Below are 17,220 nucleotides of genomic sequence, written 5' to 3' on the forward strand. Positions count from 1 at the left end.
ACACCACATGTCTGGCCTTAAAATACACATTTATAAAACTCACACATAATTAAATACTTACCTCTCGATTAAACGGGTCAAAAACCAAGACAACGTTGTTTCCTCAGGCTCAGTCTCTAGGCCTCAGCTCGCTCCCTTTGTCGTTATTTCTGTTTCCTTCATGTTCCTCTTCAAGCACCGAACAGCCACGTTTTCAAATTTGGAGCCTCAACGTTTGGAATGTCACGTGCTTCCGGTTTGGATTCCCCCCGCGCGCCCCCACCCACCCTGCGTGGTCACCATAGTAACAAACCAAGCTTCACTTTGCAGATGAGTAACGTTACTTTCTCCAAACAGCAGCAGCCAGCAGGTAAAAGCTATTTCCTACAAACTTAATAGTTTCATGTAACGGTTTTAGTGGCAGGTTAAAGTGATAATATTAGTTCAGTAGCGAAGAAGAGCACAGTTACGAGCATAAATGTCACGTTTCATTACAGTTCAAGGAAATAACGTCGTCTGAATTAGCTAAAAAAAAAAAAAAAAAAAAAACACCGGTTGCACAATCGAGAACTAACGTTAACGTATAATAACCTATATCTTAGCTACTAACAAACGCCTGAAATTACAACTAAAGGCTAAACAAACATAATAGCGCTATACCTGGTATATGTAGTAAATGTGAGGAGAAAAAGGGTACATTTTCTACTGTATTTGGAAATGTACGGAAATTCTGGCAAGAAGGAAAACATATTCAAAATATTTTACAGTTTCAAGTACCCTTAGTCCCACAGTTGTTTATATTAGGTTTATATACAGATAATTTGAAGATTAAAAAGAATCAACGAATAATGGCAAAGAAAGTAATAGCCCTCTCATGGAAAAACATCAATAGACCAAGTGCAAGCAGGTGGTTGTCTGAGCTATCTACAACTCTCCCATTAGAGAAAATTACATACAATATAAAACATTATTCCTCAGCTAATAAGAAAATATGATTTTATATAAAAATCTATACCATATTTAATTGAAACTAAGTTTGTATTGGACAGAATAACACAGCAAAAGTTGTGCTAAAGTCTCTCCCACTTTTGACACTGGTTCAACCAAGTTTTTCAGAGGGTTACATTACACACAAGTATATACTTTTGTAGAACAATTTTAAGTTAGAGTCCAGCTCAAAAGAGACCCAGACAAGGTTGAGTAAAAATGTAGTCGGTTCAGAGACAAGACAAAGACCTTTAAAATGTGGTCTTGAGTACTACAACACTAGTGAATAAATGAAATTAAATTCTTCATAGGTATGAATGCAGAGGCAGTTTTCTCTCTTCAGAACCAGTCCAGCACCACAGACTGCAGTGGGAAGATCCCCGTGGACCACCTGGACTATGATTACATTGAAAAATGCAAAGATGTGAAATACCTGGAGAAGATCTTGAAAGTTTTGAGGTAAAAGCCACAAAATTGTGCTTTAGGGAGGGAGGAGCAACCTACTTGATATGTTTATCAGCTTTGATAAGCTTGTCTTTCTCTACAAATAATTAAATAAAAAGCGGTTGACGGACAGTGGATTTACAAAGGCCTGTATTATAATGATAATGTGGGACAGGAAAAATTATTTGGCCACCAAAGCTTAGTCAGCTTAGTCAGAGTCAGCACATGGGTGATGCAACAAATTTTAATCACCATAACCTTTTATGTCCCATGACATGACAATGTCAATGACAATTTAGCATTTATAGAGGGCAGATTATTTTGTATGTAGTTTAAAGTTTTATGTGTTGTCTTTATGTAAATGTGCGACAGGTGGAGGGTGCACAGGCATCACCAGCCACTATTGGAGCCAATACCTCTGCCTATAACAATAGTTTATAAGATGTCCAATCAACACTGAATAATCATTCTACCTCTAATATGGACCATCAGAAAACATTGTTTATTTGTGTGTAAAGGTCTGGTGCGGAGGGCATCTATCCTCATCTGATCAAGTTCTGTGAGAGTCACTTGGAGAAACTGCACCCTCGGAGCCCAGCGCTCAGGAAGGAAAAGCCTGTTTCAACAGCAGCCTGCCTTTCTAAAGATGAGTGGAGCCAAATTGCTGATGAGTTAAAGGTAGGTTACTCATTTTATTTTCTTTAATAAATGCTGCGTACTCCCTGCTCCTCTTCTCACTGGCCTGTTTGTTGGAAATTGAGTCACAAACATTTTAATATTAAAACTTGTTGTTTTTTACAGGCATGGCAAGAAGAAACCAAAAAAACAGAAACTTCACTAAAGCAGCAATCAATGTCCGATGATCCAGTGAAGGAAAATATGCCACCTATAAGAGGATCCAATTGCTCTGTTTCTCTTAGTAAGGTATGAGTTGTCTCTACTGATGTGAATAATCACACACACAAAATACTGAATGAAAAACTAATGATGTGTTATGTCATCACAGACTTCAGATGCAAAAGAAAAGAGGGATTCTTCAAAACGTGTTCTCCCACGTGATTATCGAGAATGGGACAAGTGAGTCATTTTGTCTCTACATTTGTCTTTTATATTCAGAAGAAAGAACGCACTGTTAAAGCAGCTGCAGGCATTGTAACTCCCAAGAGTTTTGCTTTGTAAGAGGGCCAAATCTAAGCGTCTTTAATTGCAGTGATCACAGTTAAAAGTTTGAAACTGTTTTATTTAGTCTGTATCTTTTTGCAGAATATCGTCCCTTATGCAATTGTATTTCATTCTGTTTTCAGGTTTGATGTTGAAAGGGAATGTGAGAATATTGATGGTGTCATCAGCAATGATCCACCCACCAAGAGAATCACAGGACATCCCAAAATCAGGACAAAAGTGGATACCTCATGTAATGTATTGTTTATAACATCTAGTGTTTTGTGGTCATTGTAAAGCACTGTGTACTTTTAGTTGAGTAGCTGTGTGAAATGTGTGGTCTCTTACATTACATCCAGTGCTGACACAACAGGAGGAGCTCTTCCTGGCAACCCGTGAAAAGGACAAAGGCAATGAAGCTTTCAGATCAAAGGATTATGAAGAGGCAGTTGCATATTATTCCAGGTCAGATCTTAAAACAGTTCTTTTTTTTTTTTTTTTTTACAAAGCATTTTAAATCATTAAGGGGGATTTATCATTTCCCCTGACATTTAATTAGACTGCAGTCTTTCATTCCCATTTACTTTACCTCTAAGTGTTTGCCCAATAATAAAAGGTATCTTGTTTTTGGCTTTCCATTTTAGGAGCATTTCAATTATACCAACTGTGGCTGCATACAACAACAGAGCCCAGGCAGAGATCAATCTCCAGCACTGGCAGAGAGCTATGACGGACTGTCAGAGTGCACTCGAGCTGGAACCAGGCAATGTGAAAGGTGCTTTCCATTTAACATCACTTTAATTTACAATAATACAGTGCATCTGGACATAACTATTAGTGAAAATATGTACATTTTATGTTATATTTACATTTTTTAACACTTTAGCCTTCAATTAAATGAATACAAATTGTGTTTCATCATCAGCCCTGCTGCGTCGTGCCACCGTGTACAAGCACACAGGCCACTTCCAACAGGCTGTTGAGGACCTGAGGATGGTGCTTATGAAAGAGCCGCAGAATCCTGCAGCCACAGTAGGTGATGGGGGAGTGAGGCTACTTGCCAGTAGCCCTTTGTCCACCAGGTGTCACTGTGTTTATGTGAGGGGGGGTAAAGAAAAAACATATTGCAGCTTATTTGAGGTGTCACAATCACATACTGTTTAACATTACTACAAAAAGAAAATGTATTTTTTTTAGTCCTGATTAAAAGAGGGTCAGAGTCCTGAATGAGTTGTATGTTGTCATCACCTTGTGGGACCCTGGTTATACAGTATGTCACAAGTACACAAGCCATTCACCATAGCTCAGCACTGTATTGTTGATTGTGGTATTAACATGTGTGTTAGTTCTGCTAACTTACTTACTTAAACAGGGCCTGGTTGGGTTTCCTCTGTTCCTAAATCCTAATGAGTGCTGATTATTTGTGGTTTAGCGACTTCTGTCTGAAACTGAGAAGCTGGAGGGAAGTCAGCCAGAGCAGAAGAGCAGAGGGAAAAAAATCCTCATCCAGGAAGTGGAAGAGGAAGATGACAACAGTGACAATGACACTAAAGCAGAAGGTGAGATTTCATAATCAATATTCCTGTCCATGATTTATACACACACAGAATCAGACCAGCTACAGTATATCCCAGCCACTGATCCAGTGATCATAATTCCCCAAATCAATCTCTTTGATTTATTTAAATGAGGGTATGTGCACCCTTTCCTATATTCATCACAACAAGCACATTTTATTTGATTCTCTTTTCAGTGATAGTCACAACTACAAAAGCTCTGTCACCTTGATTTGTTTTTAGTTGTGACCTTGGGACATTTGATTTCAGATCTGATCTAGGAGCTGAGAGCCAGTGAATAAGACTGACAGGTCTGACAATTTAGAGCCTTGAAAACTGTCAGTAATAGTCAGTATTCTCTGTTATCTATAATTTTAAACCAAATTGCTGTGTCTTTATATGTGTGCTTTATTTAGTCTCCACTGTAGCTGCCTCTAATTCACTCATGAATTGTAGAAAACAAGCTTCATCAGTCATACAGTATGCTTGTCATTTTCATGTCAGAACTAGAGGAAACTCCCCTCGTCCCCCCCTGAGTAACGTGACATACTATGTGTGCATGTTATCCACCCTGCCCCCACCCAGCACTTTCGTGATTCACTGTTGAGAGTGACTGCTTCCTGGAACTCCCTCTTTGAAGTGGCTCTCTGTCTTTTGTGTGCAACCCTCCCCCACTGTGATGTAACTGCTGACTGCTTCCGGTGGGTGTGCCCACCCCCACCCCTCCTCCCTCCCCTACCCCCTCCCCCCTCCCCCCCTTCTCTCTGTCTCTCCCTCCCCTCCTGTCCCTTCCAGCTTTCCTGGTTGAACCCAGCCAGCCTGTGGGAGGGGAGGAGAACTCGGCGGCTCCTGTGGAAAGGGGAGACATGGGTAACGCTCAGAAGAAGCCCCACGGCAGAGGGGACGGGGGTCCACACAGCGAGTCCAACAGTTCTCACACAGGACACTGGAGGAGCAGAGGAGGCAACCCAGACAAATACAAAGTCACGCACGAGTCCAAGGAAAAGGTAGCCAATGGAACGAGCAAGAGAGGCTCGACAGCTTCGGTGCAGGCTGATCAGAGCAACAGCGGTAAGGGAACGCCGGCTGGAGGAACTGCACGGGAAACTATTAACCTTGATGCTCCATGTGGAGCCCTGCCCCCACCTCTGTCCCGGCTGAAAAACGAAGGAAACCTGCTGTTTAAAAATGGACAGTTTGCCGATTCACTGGAGAAATACTCACTGGCCATTCAAGGCTACGCCGAATCAGGTAGGCAGGGCTGAGGAGCTCTTGATGCTGCGCTTTGCTAGTAGAGTCTAAGGTGGCCGCCGGCTCAGTCACATGGTGTACAACAATTTGGTTGACATATGTCACTTAGAGAAAAGTTAGCTATGTAGCTCTGTGTCAGTAAACCCTAAACATACAGTTCATAGTGGCATCAGTGTGTTGTCAACATGCGGAAACGAGACGCAGATGGCCTACAGGTTAACTGAAAGATGTCTCGCCACCAGTCTCACACACATTTGAACCAATATTTCTTTAGTCATTAAGGCTCTGGAGACTCTTTCCTATAGCTGCTCTATACAGTTGTAAATCAAAGGTCATGACCTTGCTGTTATAATAACAATATTAATATTAAAAAAGATAATTATAGTGCTTTACATGTTTAATTTCACTGTTATCACACTGTACAGTAACACAAACTGTAAGAAAAAGAAAACAACATCAAAATGATCATTACCATGAATCCCTAAACAACAGAAATGATATATTCCATTAGCATTAAGTCTTGAAATCATTACAAAGAGCTCAGAGCTAAATGTCTGACTGTTTGTTACTGTATTTAGTGTGTGTGTCCCTACAGCGATGCGTCACAGTGTGGCAGTTGTGGTGTATTTGGACAGCATTTCTCTGTTAGACTCAGCATGGCGCTAAGCCTCTCAGCTCAGGTCTGTCCAGGTCACATGACCACGAACCACTCACTGTGAAATTGAATCTGTGGGACCACGGCTATAATTCTCACCAAAGAGTTAGAGGCTGAGTGATTGATAGAGGGAGAAAAACTGCTGTTTGTCACATCTCATCCCCCCTCCAGTAAATATACTTTCTCCGTCTCTCCGTGTGGACTCAGTAACTGCTCTGCTGGTGTATGTGAAAGTGATGGGATATCGACATCATTTGACTGATGCAGCGAGGGCCACATGTCATGCAGATTACAGCTGACAGAGATGAAAATACACTCCTGTTTACCCCATTAAACCACCTAAACATCCAACATGGTCTGTCAAAAACAAGATATATTAAATATTGACATGGGAACTGTCCTTTTTTTAATCTGCATATGGGTCCATGTGCAGCTGCCCTAGTTTAAACCTCTAACACACCGGACATGATCTACTGTCACAGTTATGATATCAGCATTTGCTGAGACATCATCCTCGTCATCACTGTCACACTGGGTCATCATACATAATCTGATTTCATCTCATGAGGTGGCATGCTAAGCTGACTGTATTTAGTATGACAGAAAAATGTTTCTCTACAGTGTAGACTTATCTTATTCCCTGATGAGGATGATGAGAAAGGAATGAGACTCCTGTTAGGCAAGTGGAGAGAAAAGCAAATACGCTGTGTGTGTGTGGCCTCTGTGAGCAAGTTAGTAGAACTGTCTGTCCAAAAAGTGGTCTAACAAGCTTTTCCTTGGTCTTTCTATCTATCTACATTTTGCTCAGGAACACCAGCTCTTAGTGCTGCTTCTGTACAAAAGCAACAAAGGATGTACTTGTGGAAGAAAAAGTAGGCCTGTTCAAGACTCTTACCTTAGGATACAAGAGACTGGCGAGGCACATCAATACATAGGACTGCTGTATTCTACAGAAAGTTCATAAACAGCTGAAAAATAATATTGCATTCACCTGTCTGACATGTGGGAGAAAGTTGGGGTTTCTATCATACTCAGGTTATTATTTCATCACAGTAACACATATACACAACACTAAAGGTAGAGTGACACACCGTGTCCTTACAAAGCAGTTCTCCCATGTTTGAACGGTTCCTACAGGCTGGTATAGATGATTAATAATACATAAATGCATTTTGTAGCCAAGTGCTTTTGGATTGATGCCACTTTCACAGATGGTTCCAGAGGAATAAGAAATTAGTTTTCTAAGTGTGATATATTTACATCTGTGATGTGTTTCCCTCGTGCAGGTATCGATAGTCCAGAGGATCTATGTATTCTGTATTCAAACAGAGCAGCCTGCTACCTGAAAGATGGCAACAGTCAAGACTGCATACAGGACTGCACAAGGTGAGACGATATATATTTCTCGACCTTGTCGCACTGCACGCAGCAAGATGGATGAGGAGTATGAGGAACGTTTGCCGAGGGTGTCAACCCAAATTTCTCAATTTACACTGGGTCTTACCACAGCAGTCTAAAAAAGCCCTGTGTGCAGGCTGAGGGCTGATCACTGTCCTTGTATGAGGGGATTTGCACTGGGGTGTGTTGTAAGGGATTTCAATTAATCTCTTTAGAAGTGGTTTTATAAGCAAAAAAAAAACACAGGATAACTTGAGGGAGCCTCCTACTTGAAATCCTTTAAATATTTGGTATGTTTGCTTCAGATTCAGTTTCTAAGGCTAACAGAAAAACACTTAGCTGTGTTCAGTTTACTCCCATGCATACAACAGTATCTATACATATATATAGATACTGATGTATCTAAACAAAACACAACTCCCCCCACACCAGTACATCTTCCCAGAATGCAGGAATAAATTAGCTCCATAAAAAGCTTCTTTATAAAAGAAAAATAGATATTATATAACTGTACACCTTATCTATACAGCATGAAGACAGGGAGCACGGTAAGGAGGGAAATTATCTCCAGAAATACGTTTCTGGTCGAGTTCACTATCCACTATATCTATACTGGTACTCAACCACTATAACATCTGGCACATACGGTGCTTTCAACATATAGCGACTGTACGATCAGACAGTAGCATCTATAGCAGAGGTAGCAGACTTGATCCTTTGCTCCTGTCTCATCCCATCTATTTATACCAACCAGAGCTTTGGAGCTGCAGCCATTCTCCCTAAAGCCCCTCCTACGCCGGGCCATGGCTTATGAGTCCCTGGAGCGCTACCGCCAGGCCTACGTGGATTACAAGACGGTCCTGCAGATAGATATCAGTGTGCAGGCAGCACACGACAGCGTCAACAGGTATTAGCACTCATCTCTCAACTGAGCTGAGAGGCTGCACAGGGCAGGAGGAGGATGTGACTACAGACACGATGACTGAATGAGTTGTAACTTTCATATTCACATTTTTGAGCGGTCTCTAATCAGCAACACAAAGCCAGCATTTAGCTGAATATTACGCTGTAATGCCAGCTAATGATTGTGACTAAATGTACTGAGAAAGAGCTCTGTGATTAAAGTGTCCATTTTAATTTGTGGCACATAATATAATTAGTTGTCTTGGATAAGAAAATAAAACAATGATTTTATTAGTCTGGATGTCTTATATAATATTTTCCTCAATAATTTAATCTTTTTTTAATTTCAAATTTAGATGAACATAAGCCAAATGCTAAATTAAAGTAAATCAAATAAACAAACAAACACACATACACTCTCTCTCTCCACTCTCCCTCCCTCTCTCTCTCTTTCTCTAATTAGTGGTGAACAGATTTAGCTGGAGTTCAAAAGCAGTTCTAGCTAGAGGCTAATTACGGCTCTCAGACTGCATGTTCTCCCTCTGTTACGTAGCACAAACTCACCTGGCTGCTCTGTGTCCAGTACCAGAGGCCCTGCTTTGATACATGTCCATATACTTTATATTCAATCCATATATCGCTAATTCTTACTTATTGTGAGCCTTAGTATCTTAATATCTTGTTCGTATGGAACAACGCGTAGTATATACAGCTTATTTATACTGAGACACATCGTTTGTCCTCCCTCTGCACTGTATTTCTATCCTGCTTTTGACTTTATAAACAGTTTTTTAACATCCATGTTGATCCGCTGACTCCTCCAGGATCACCAGGCTACTGATCGAGCAGGACGGTACAGAGTGGAGAGAGAAACTACCGGATATTCCCCTGGTGCCTCTGTCAGCTCAGCAGCACCGCAGAGAGGAGCCGCCGAGTGCAGAGGTTCTCCAGGCCCGAGCAGAGAAGGCCGCCAAGGATGCAGGTCTGTGTGGGGAAAAAAACAGAAATACAGGATTACACTTCGTTTGTGCAATAAAATCTTGACTAATTACACAATTCACCCTGGTAAACCCAGGTATTCTCTGGTTTCCGAAGCCCTTCGGAAGTGCTAGTGTTACAATCTTAAATGAGACGACTATTTTAAAAGTCTGTCATCACCAACAAATATACCTGCTTATTCTTGGGCATCGAACAGGCATCAATCCCAGCTGACACTGGGGCAAGAGTCGACGTACACTCTGACCAGATTTACAGTTGATCATAGGACTGACAAGTACAGATAGATGGACAGACATTCATACTCACATTCACACCTGCTAAAATATGCAGTATGAGGTGGTGTTTCTCTGTTTGAATAATTAAACAATCTTGTGATTTATATTGTTAAATAGTGTTTTTTTTCCCAATATATGATGCAATTTTTAGACTAGACTTCACAGCAGTTCATCAAAAAACTGTAAAATAATTATGAAAATGACATACCCATAAATGTAACTGTAATAATTATAGTGCTGTTTTAGTGTTGCTTTATGTACATTTGGATAGTAATACCTGCAAACTTTTACTTTGGTAACATTTTCAATGCAGACCCTTTTTACACTTGTAATGAACTCTCTTTACATTATAATATTGTTAGAAGTTAAAGTGAAGAGTGAAGCAGTATTTTGGCCTGTAAAATCCTGTTTTCCTCTCTCTCTGTCAGGAGGAATTGAAGGAAAATGTTAAAAGGCCTAGACTTTGTGTGAGTGGATGTGTTGTTTTCACTGACCATGCAGTTTCTCAGCTCCCAAGGCTGCGCTGCTGCTATTATTTTTAAACCCTAATGAAAGAATAGACCTGCTGGCACAGGTTTTCTCCCAGAAGACACTCTGCAGCAGATTGATTAGCCCACAGTCCACACTGTGACTGATTGCTGACTAAACTCTCATTCCTCCTGTCCAGCTAGCACAGCATTAATTTCAAGCGTTTGCATCCTCAAGGTCTAGAGCACAGGAGCCTGGCATATAAGGTTGTTGTTTTTTTTTAAATAAAAGGAGATCTGTTAGGTTGTCTTGCAAACAGCAACGTGGATTTATGGCTTCAACAAAGAGGTTTAAGTGTTAAACGGGTCTTAATGCAAACAAGTAATCACCATTTTGGTTTGTCTTTCAGAAAAGAAAGCAGAAGTTCGATTTTCAGGTTTGAAGCAAGAAGGAAATGAGTTTGTGAAGAGGGGCCAATACCAGGATGCACTGGGAAAGTACACTGAATGCCTTAAGCTAAAGCCAGAAGAGTGTGCTATCTACACAAACAGGTTAGAGGTGTCACTGTGCTTTCTTTCGCTTTCTGTTGCTTGCTGTTTTGTGATACTCCAGACAGTCCAGTCCATACCTCTCATACTTTGTTTCTTTGCCAAGCAGGAACGCACAGAAAAATCCAGTTATACATTTACGGTAAAACAGGCTGATTACTTAACCCCAGCTGTCACCTGCTGTCAAGAAATGGGGCATTTAGCTCTTAGCTAATCCTGAGTCCTGTGTGTGTGTGTGTCTGTCACTGGTTGTAAATTAACATCTATTGTTGGTAAGAACAGTGCGGTCAGGGTTCAGGAAACAGCTGCCTGCTTCTTCTCTTTGCTTATCACAACACCACTTGCAGCCTCTATCATATTATCTTATGGTGAAAGAGAAACACAGCGAGCAGGAGGCAGGTCTGACTTCATTCTCCGTCTCAGACATGAAATGATTGAAATGAAATCATTAGACATGTAAATTCTGTCTGGTCTCATGTGTTTCATATGAAAATGATTTTCATGACAGTTATGACTAAGTCTAGGTCACAGAATGATGAGTCACAAACTCCTGGCACCTGTGAGTCATGCATCAAGTAACACCAGTTACTGATGACAAAAATAAAACAAACAATTGACGTATGTATTTGTGTGTGTGCCATTGTTTCTTTGTTTGCAGAGCTCTGTGCTACTTGAAGGTAGAGAGGTTTGCTGAGGCCAAACAGGACTGTGATGCAGCACTGGAACTGGAGCCAACCAATAAGAAAGCCTTTTACAGACGAGCCATGGCCAATAAAGGCCTCAAGGTGAACGGAGCATTAATGACTAACGCCGGAAGGGAAACATGTTCATCTGTGGAAAAGGAAATCTCAACATACTGGTTTAAACTTTGAGGTAAAGCTGTATTCTGTCTGTGCATCCACCCATCCAACAGGACTACATAGCATGCAGCTCTGACCTGCAGGAGGTGCTGCATCAGGATCCCAACGTGCAGGAGGCCGAGAAGGAGCTGGAGGAAGTGACGGTGCTGCTCAGACAGAGTCTGGCCACGGCCTCGCCATCCAAGCCCAGGAAGACTGTCCCCATCACAGAGGTACGAACACAGATTACATTTAAGATACTTTATTAATACTTTGCAGGAAAGTATGTTGTTACGGCAGCAGCAACCAAAAAAAAGACCACATACACAGAATACACAAACACAACCATATTGCACGACTCATTAAAAGCATGAATAAATAGTTAAAGGGATACTTCACCCAAAAATCGATAATTCACCAATTTACTACTCACCGTCATGCCAAGGAAGGGCTTGGAGAACTTTTGGAGTTATCAAAACCCTTTTGCAGGGGGGATAGAGTTCACTTTTGAATCGTCCAAAACACACACTATGAAACATCCAGATACCTCCATACTGCTCGTCTGTACTGACCCAAGTGTCCTGAAGCCGCCACAGGAAAAAGTTGTTCGTAAAAATTAAATTTGATCTCTGTTTTTAGCCTTGTTGTAGTAGTAGCTCCCAGTGGCTCTGTTGATGTTTGTGCGCATGCGCGAGATGTTCGTTCGTCGTTGTAAACCATTGGATGTATGATGTAAAACACCCTTTAAAAGTAGTTAAAAAGTAGTAAGTGTATAAGTAATAAGGGGCAGTACCACAGTTTAAAGGAGACACACAAACATGGTTATTGTAAGTTAAAAAGCCTAAAGGCAGTAGGCAGGAAGGACTTGAGGTTCCTCTCAGTCTTACATTTAGGAGGGATGAACCTGCTGCTATGTGGGCGCCTGTCGTTATTCAAGATGCAATTGAACTTCTTAAGCATCCTGACATTAGCAACCAGCTCCACACAGTCCAGAGAGATGCCAGTGGTGGAGCCGGCCTTCTTGATCAGCTCGTTCAGCCGGTTTCAGTCCGGAAAAATCCCTGGATGTAGATTTCAACCAGGGTTAAAGGGACTGACCTGTCTTAGTTTTACTCTGCTTCTTACCCGGTGTCACTGACTCTCAATGAGATAAATAGTCTCATGGATGGATGGAGGTTTGGCTGGAAGATAATGCTGAATATTTACAGAACCTGGCGCTGCTGATGAATGCTGGACTGTGCAGCGAATGCAGGACATTTACATCCACTGCAATAACAACTAAAACTAACTCTGTCAGTCATAAATACCTACACATTAACACTGAACCTACAACCCACTGTAAATCATTGGTCAGTTGTTCTAGGCGCGCACAGATACTATGATCTATCAAATGTTGAACCCTGTTACTACTTCCCTGGGATTCACAATCTTTAGGTGGGTGTATATTTATATCACTCTGGCGTTTTATTTGTTGGAGCTGTGCACTGGATGGAAGTGTAACAAATGCCAGATAAACAGTATTTTTTTAATGCAAACAATACATGGACAAAACAGGACGTAACTCCCCTGAACCCTGGAGGCCTGAGGGACAGTGTCTCCTCCACCTTCACGCTCCAGTAGAGAGAGAGAGAGCAGGGGTACTGTACAATGCTGACTGTATCATTGCAGCCCAACCACTTTTTTTTCTTTTTCTTTTTCTTTTTTTGATACTCATATTTTTATTGGACGGTTAAACAAGAATTGGATAGAAAAATTAGCACAGATGTGTTAAGTAAGAAGCAGCATCCATTATCAAAAACAAAGTACATAAATCCAAATCAGTCAATCCTTACTGTGTTGTACTGCGTCACAAAGACACTTTCTCTCATTCTAAGCCAATGGGTCATTCTCTCCATGGTGCAAACCTCTCTTATGGTTATGTGGTTCAGTCTTGCACCAGCTTCTTGTTTTTGTTTTTTTAACATGTGACCAATAACATTTTGGTTAAATATCTATCTTTTTCTGTAACATAGACAGTTATTCATCAACCACATTTTTTATGTATAAGGAAGTGAATGCTACATTTTTTATTTCATTTATTGTTTATTTGACACGGACAATGCACATTAATGAACAATTGGTCATGCACACATGATGTCGTGTAAATATGCCGGATTTAGCTCAAAACTAATTTCCATCTGTAGTCCTCACATTTAAAGACGGACAGACATCTCCCCTCCCCCTTCCCCTTCAGGCTGCACTTGAAAATAAGAATTTTGTTCTTAATTTGCTCGCCTGGTTAAAGCAGAAGTAAGCGATCCGGTCGTTTTGGCTAACTTCATGTCAGCCGATGGAGTTAGCAGTCCCCGCCCTCGTCCCTACGTCACCACATTCACACGCATCCCTTGGCTGCACACACAGAGAGGACCGCCCCTTTATGCCGTTCTCTCTCCTCATTGGATAAAGGTTGTAGGATACAAGGAAAGTTTTCTCCTCGGCTTACAGCAGAGCAGAGTGACTGACAGACCCGTGTTTCGGACCAAACACTCGATATAAGTGATTGCTGTCGGAAGATAGAACTATTTAAGACTTATATTAACACAAATATTCCGCTTACTTCTGCTTTAAATAAAGGTTAAAAAAAATAAAATAAAAAAAGACATACCATAAAAAACAGATAACAATAGGAAGCTACCTGCGTAAATATAAGAAAAAACTGAATAGAAGTTACAGATATACTAAATATACATCATCTTTGTGTAATCATACCTATATGCTTCCTTTTGTCTCTGACACGGACAGAGAGGAGACACTGTCTTTGTCCCACAGACCGTTCCTCGTGTCTCTCCTCTGTGAAATCCACTCACCTTTCTTCCTTCACCTCGCTCAGGTCGAAGGCGACGAGGAGACAGCAGCCGTTCCCAACTCGGAGGGCAGCCGCAGAGGAGACGGCGCCAACGTCAACCTCAGTCCCACCAACGTGTACGAGTTCGGCCAGGCCCTGAACGCGGCGCGCTGCAGCGGGAACGCGGCGGCCTGCGCCGACCTGCTGGCCTCCACCTCCTCGGAGACGCTGCCGCAGTACCTGAGCAGCCAGCTGGACGGACACACCGTCAGCTTCATCATGCAGGCGCTGGACTCCCACCTCCTGGAGAAAGACCCCAACCTGGTCTACCAACACCTCAGCCATTTGCACACCGCCGACAGGTTCTCGGTGAGATAAAACGCTCCACTTCCTCCTTTTTTTTAAAGCTACATTGTGTAAGAATTACTCCCATCTAGCGGTGCGGTTGTAGATCGCAAGCAACTCAGTCGTATTTTTCATGCTGCATTCACGTGAAATCGGTTAGATGGCAGACGGACAACAGCGGCTGCATGTAACGGCTTAAACAAGCCTTTATGTAAACAAGTGGTCCGTCAGCACGAGGCAAAACAATACACATGACAATATGTTGTCATGGAGATGTCGTATTGTTTACCTGACCCACGTTTTACCGACTTTCTCTCGACTTCTGTGACTAAAATGACATCTGGTTTGTTACCGACGGCCGTTTTTCCGACTGCACCTGAATGCAGCATTCACGTGCAATGCGACATGACATGGTAGCCACCACCGAGCTTACCCGCTCCATGTAGATATGAATGATGTGAACGGCAAATTCAGAGCTGAAAGGAACACTTCAGTTTGTTGATGGGGGTAATTATTGATGAATGAAAAACGTACTTTTGAACGAAATAATCGATTTTCGTGATTAGATAACAGGAGAACTTACACAATGTACCTTTCAAAAAACACGGATTTATGACTCAGAAAACATAAAATCTGAAGATACATCAAGGTTTATTTTTTACCTCGGTGCGCTGACTAACACCTCTCGTCACTGAATCATGTTATTTCATGAGGAATCTGTCCACTTTGTTCCCTGCAGCAGCTGACGGTCTGGTGAGAAATGATAATGTGCCTTTTCTGTTTTTTCTTTCTGCAGACTGTCCTCATGCTGCTGGAGAAGGACGAGCGTCGGCACATGACTCATCTGTTCGAGCATCTGTCGGCCACAGAGAGCACAGAGTTCACTAAGAACGACGTTCAGAACCTGGCCAACAAATACATCTGAGCTCCTCCCTTTGCTCCCCCCAACCCCAACCCCTACCCCACCCTCCCTCCTGCTGCATGAGCTGCTGTACCACTACAACTCTTGGATCTATGCAAAACACTGCACAAGGACTGGACTGAGTAAACAAAGGCAGGAAGCTGTAGAATGTGGCCCGGAGCATTATACAATGGAGCCGAGTCACGTTCACTCTACTGATCTCTACTGTAAATAACCAACCAACCGTACGTTTGAATGACAGGATAAGGATAATTTTTCTCTGGAAATATTTTGCTATGCAGATTTACTTTTTTGTACCACCAACTTGACAACGTGCATTGTACAACAGGCAGACAATGGGGATGCTGTGTGGACTTTTAACTTCATTGTATTGATAAATTAGGGTCCAAATGTACAACGTTATATAAGGCTACAGGCGAGTGTTTCTCCCCGCGCTGCAGGCTGCAGGCAGGGCTCACGTTCCATCTGGACCTTGAACCCTGTCAGTCATTTGATATCAGCTTGATAAAAAGAGCTGATGTCAGATCAGAGAAGATATTCAAGTATTTTCCAGAACATATTACCTAGCGTAGGTCATTTGCTCCTGAGATAATTAAAACAAAACCCTACGATAAAGTAACTTTTAACTGTTTTATTATGACCACATGTACTGTATTATCTCTGACAAGGAAGACCTAGGCCTGCATGGCGTTAACGGTATCTGTTGGACTGGTATCTTACTGACGACTCTGTGTGAGAAAATACAGTTTGTAACCTTACGTGACTCAGATGCTCTCCTCTGTTTTATTCAGCTATGCAAGTTAGCATACCTGGAGTTTTTCTAAATGTAAAAAAAGGAAAAAAAAAAAAAATCACATCAGAGAGGCTGGTGTTTTGTCTTTTTAACAAAAGTCATTCACCCTGCTTTGTTTACCAAATGAGCCTGCCAGGCAACGCACATCTGCACATTCAATCTCCACAGCAGCTCGGCCACGCAGTAAGTGTTCACACTGGAGAGAAGCAGCATCTTCATGAGATGTGTGCCTTGGATTTCGAGACTTATTATAGGTTGCTTACATTTTGGTGAGTGTACAGATATTCCTTAAGGAGAGTCTATATTTATTCTGTGTCATTCAATAGATTCGGATTTGCTTCATAAATTATTCATATATTCACTTAGCTACATGCACGTATTTAACATGTGTCATTTATTTGTTAATATACAGTAAATACATTCTATCCATGTATTGAACTAATGAATATTCCAGTCACCGTTGAAGACTGCCTGACTCCAAACCAATTTTTCTTTTCTTTTTTTTTCAAAATGTTTTATCTTATCTGCTCTACATGACTGTACCAGATTTAGTTCAGGGTGACAGGTTGGTGGGCAAGAGGCAATAATAATAATAATTAATTACACCTTCTCAGTTTCTCCTCATCGTGGTTTGAAATAATATTTCAGAAAAATATGTCAAACTTGTACATTATCAACAGAGGGCTATTCAATAAACTGGAAATAAATATTGGGTTTTCTTCTTTATGCTATGGTGAGAAATAGGGATGTGACGATTATACGTTTTCTTATTGTAAGAGAAATTATCACGGTGTTACGATTATGCATGAATTAATTTCACAACACTGTTAATGTGTAAAATCAAATATAGTCAAAATATAATTACATTACTCA

General features: G+C 41.4%; 1 protein-coding gene across 1 annotated transcript; it reads left to right on the forward strand.

The window, feature by feature from the left end:
• Positions 1 to 1,279: 1,279 nt before the first annotated feature.
• Positions 1,280 to 17,036, forward strand: LOC310999471 (sperm-associated antigen 1-like; the record flags this gene model as incomplete). Its single annotated transcript, XM_083989911.1, has 18 exons — positions 1,280 to 1,425; positions 1,929 to 2,088; positions 2,212 to 2,334; positions 2,417 to 2,487; positions 2,715 to 2,824; positions 2,931 to 3,036; positions 3,216 to 3,346; positions 3,497 to 3,603; positions 4,004 to 4,130; positions 4,923 to 5,378; positions 7,320 to 7,419; positions 8,186 to 8,338; positions 9,159 to 9,316; positions 10,486 to 10,627; positions 11,283 to 11,409; positions 11,538 to 11,696; positions 14,333 to 14,656; positions 15,429 to 17,036. 18 exons carry the CDS (start codon positions 1,280 to 1,282, stop codon positions 15,555 to 15,557), a joined length of 2,829 nt encoding a protein of 942 aa, XP_083846037.1. The 3' UTR covers positions 15,558 to 17,036.
• Between the last annotated feature and the right edge of the window lie 184 nt (positions 17,037 to 17,220).

The sequence above is a fragment of the Trachurus trachurus genome (assembly GCF_905171665.1).
Source record: "Trachurus trachurus genome assembly, chromosome: 16".
NCBI classification, from domain to species: Eukaryota; Metazoa; Chordata; class Actinopteri; order Carangiformes; family Carangidae; genus Trachurus; species Trachurus trachurus.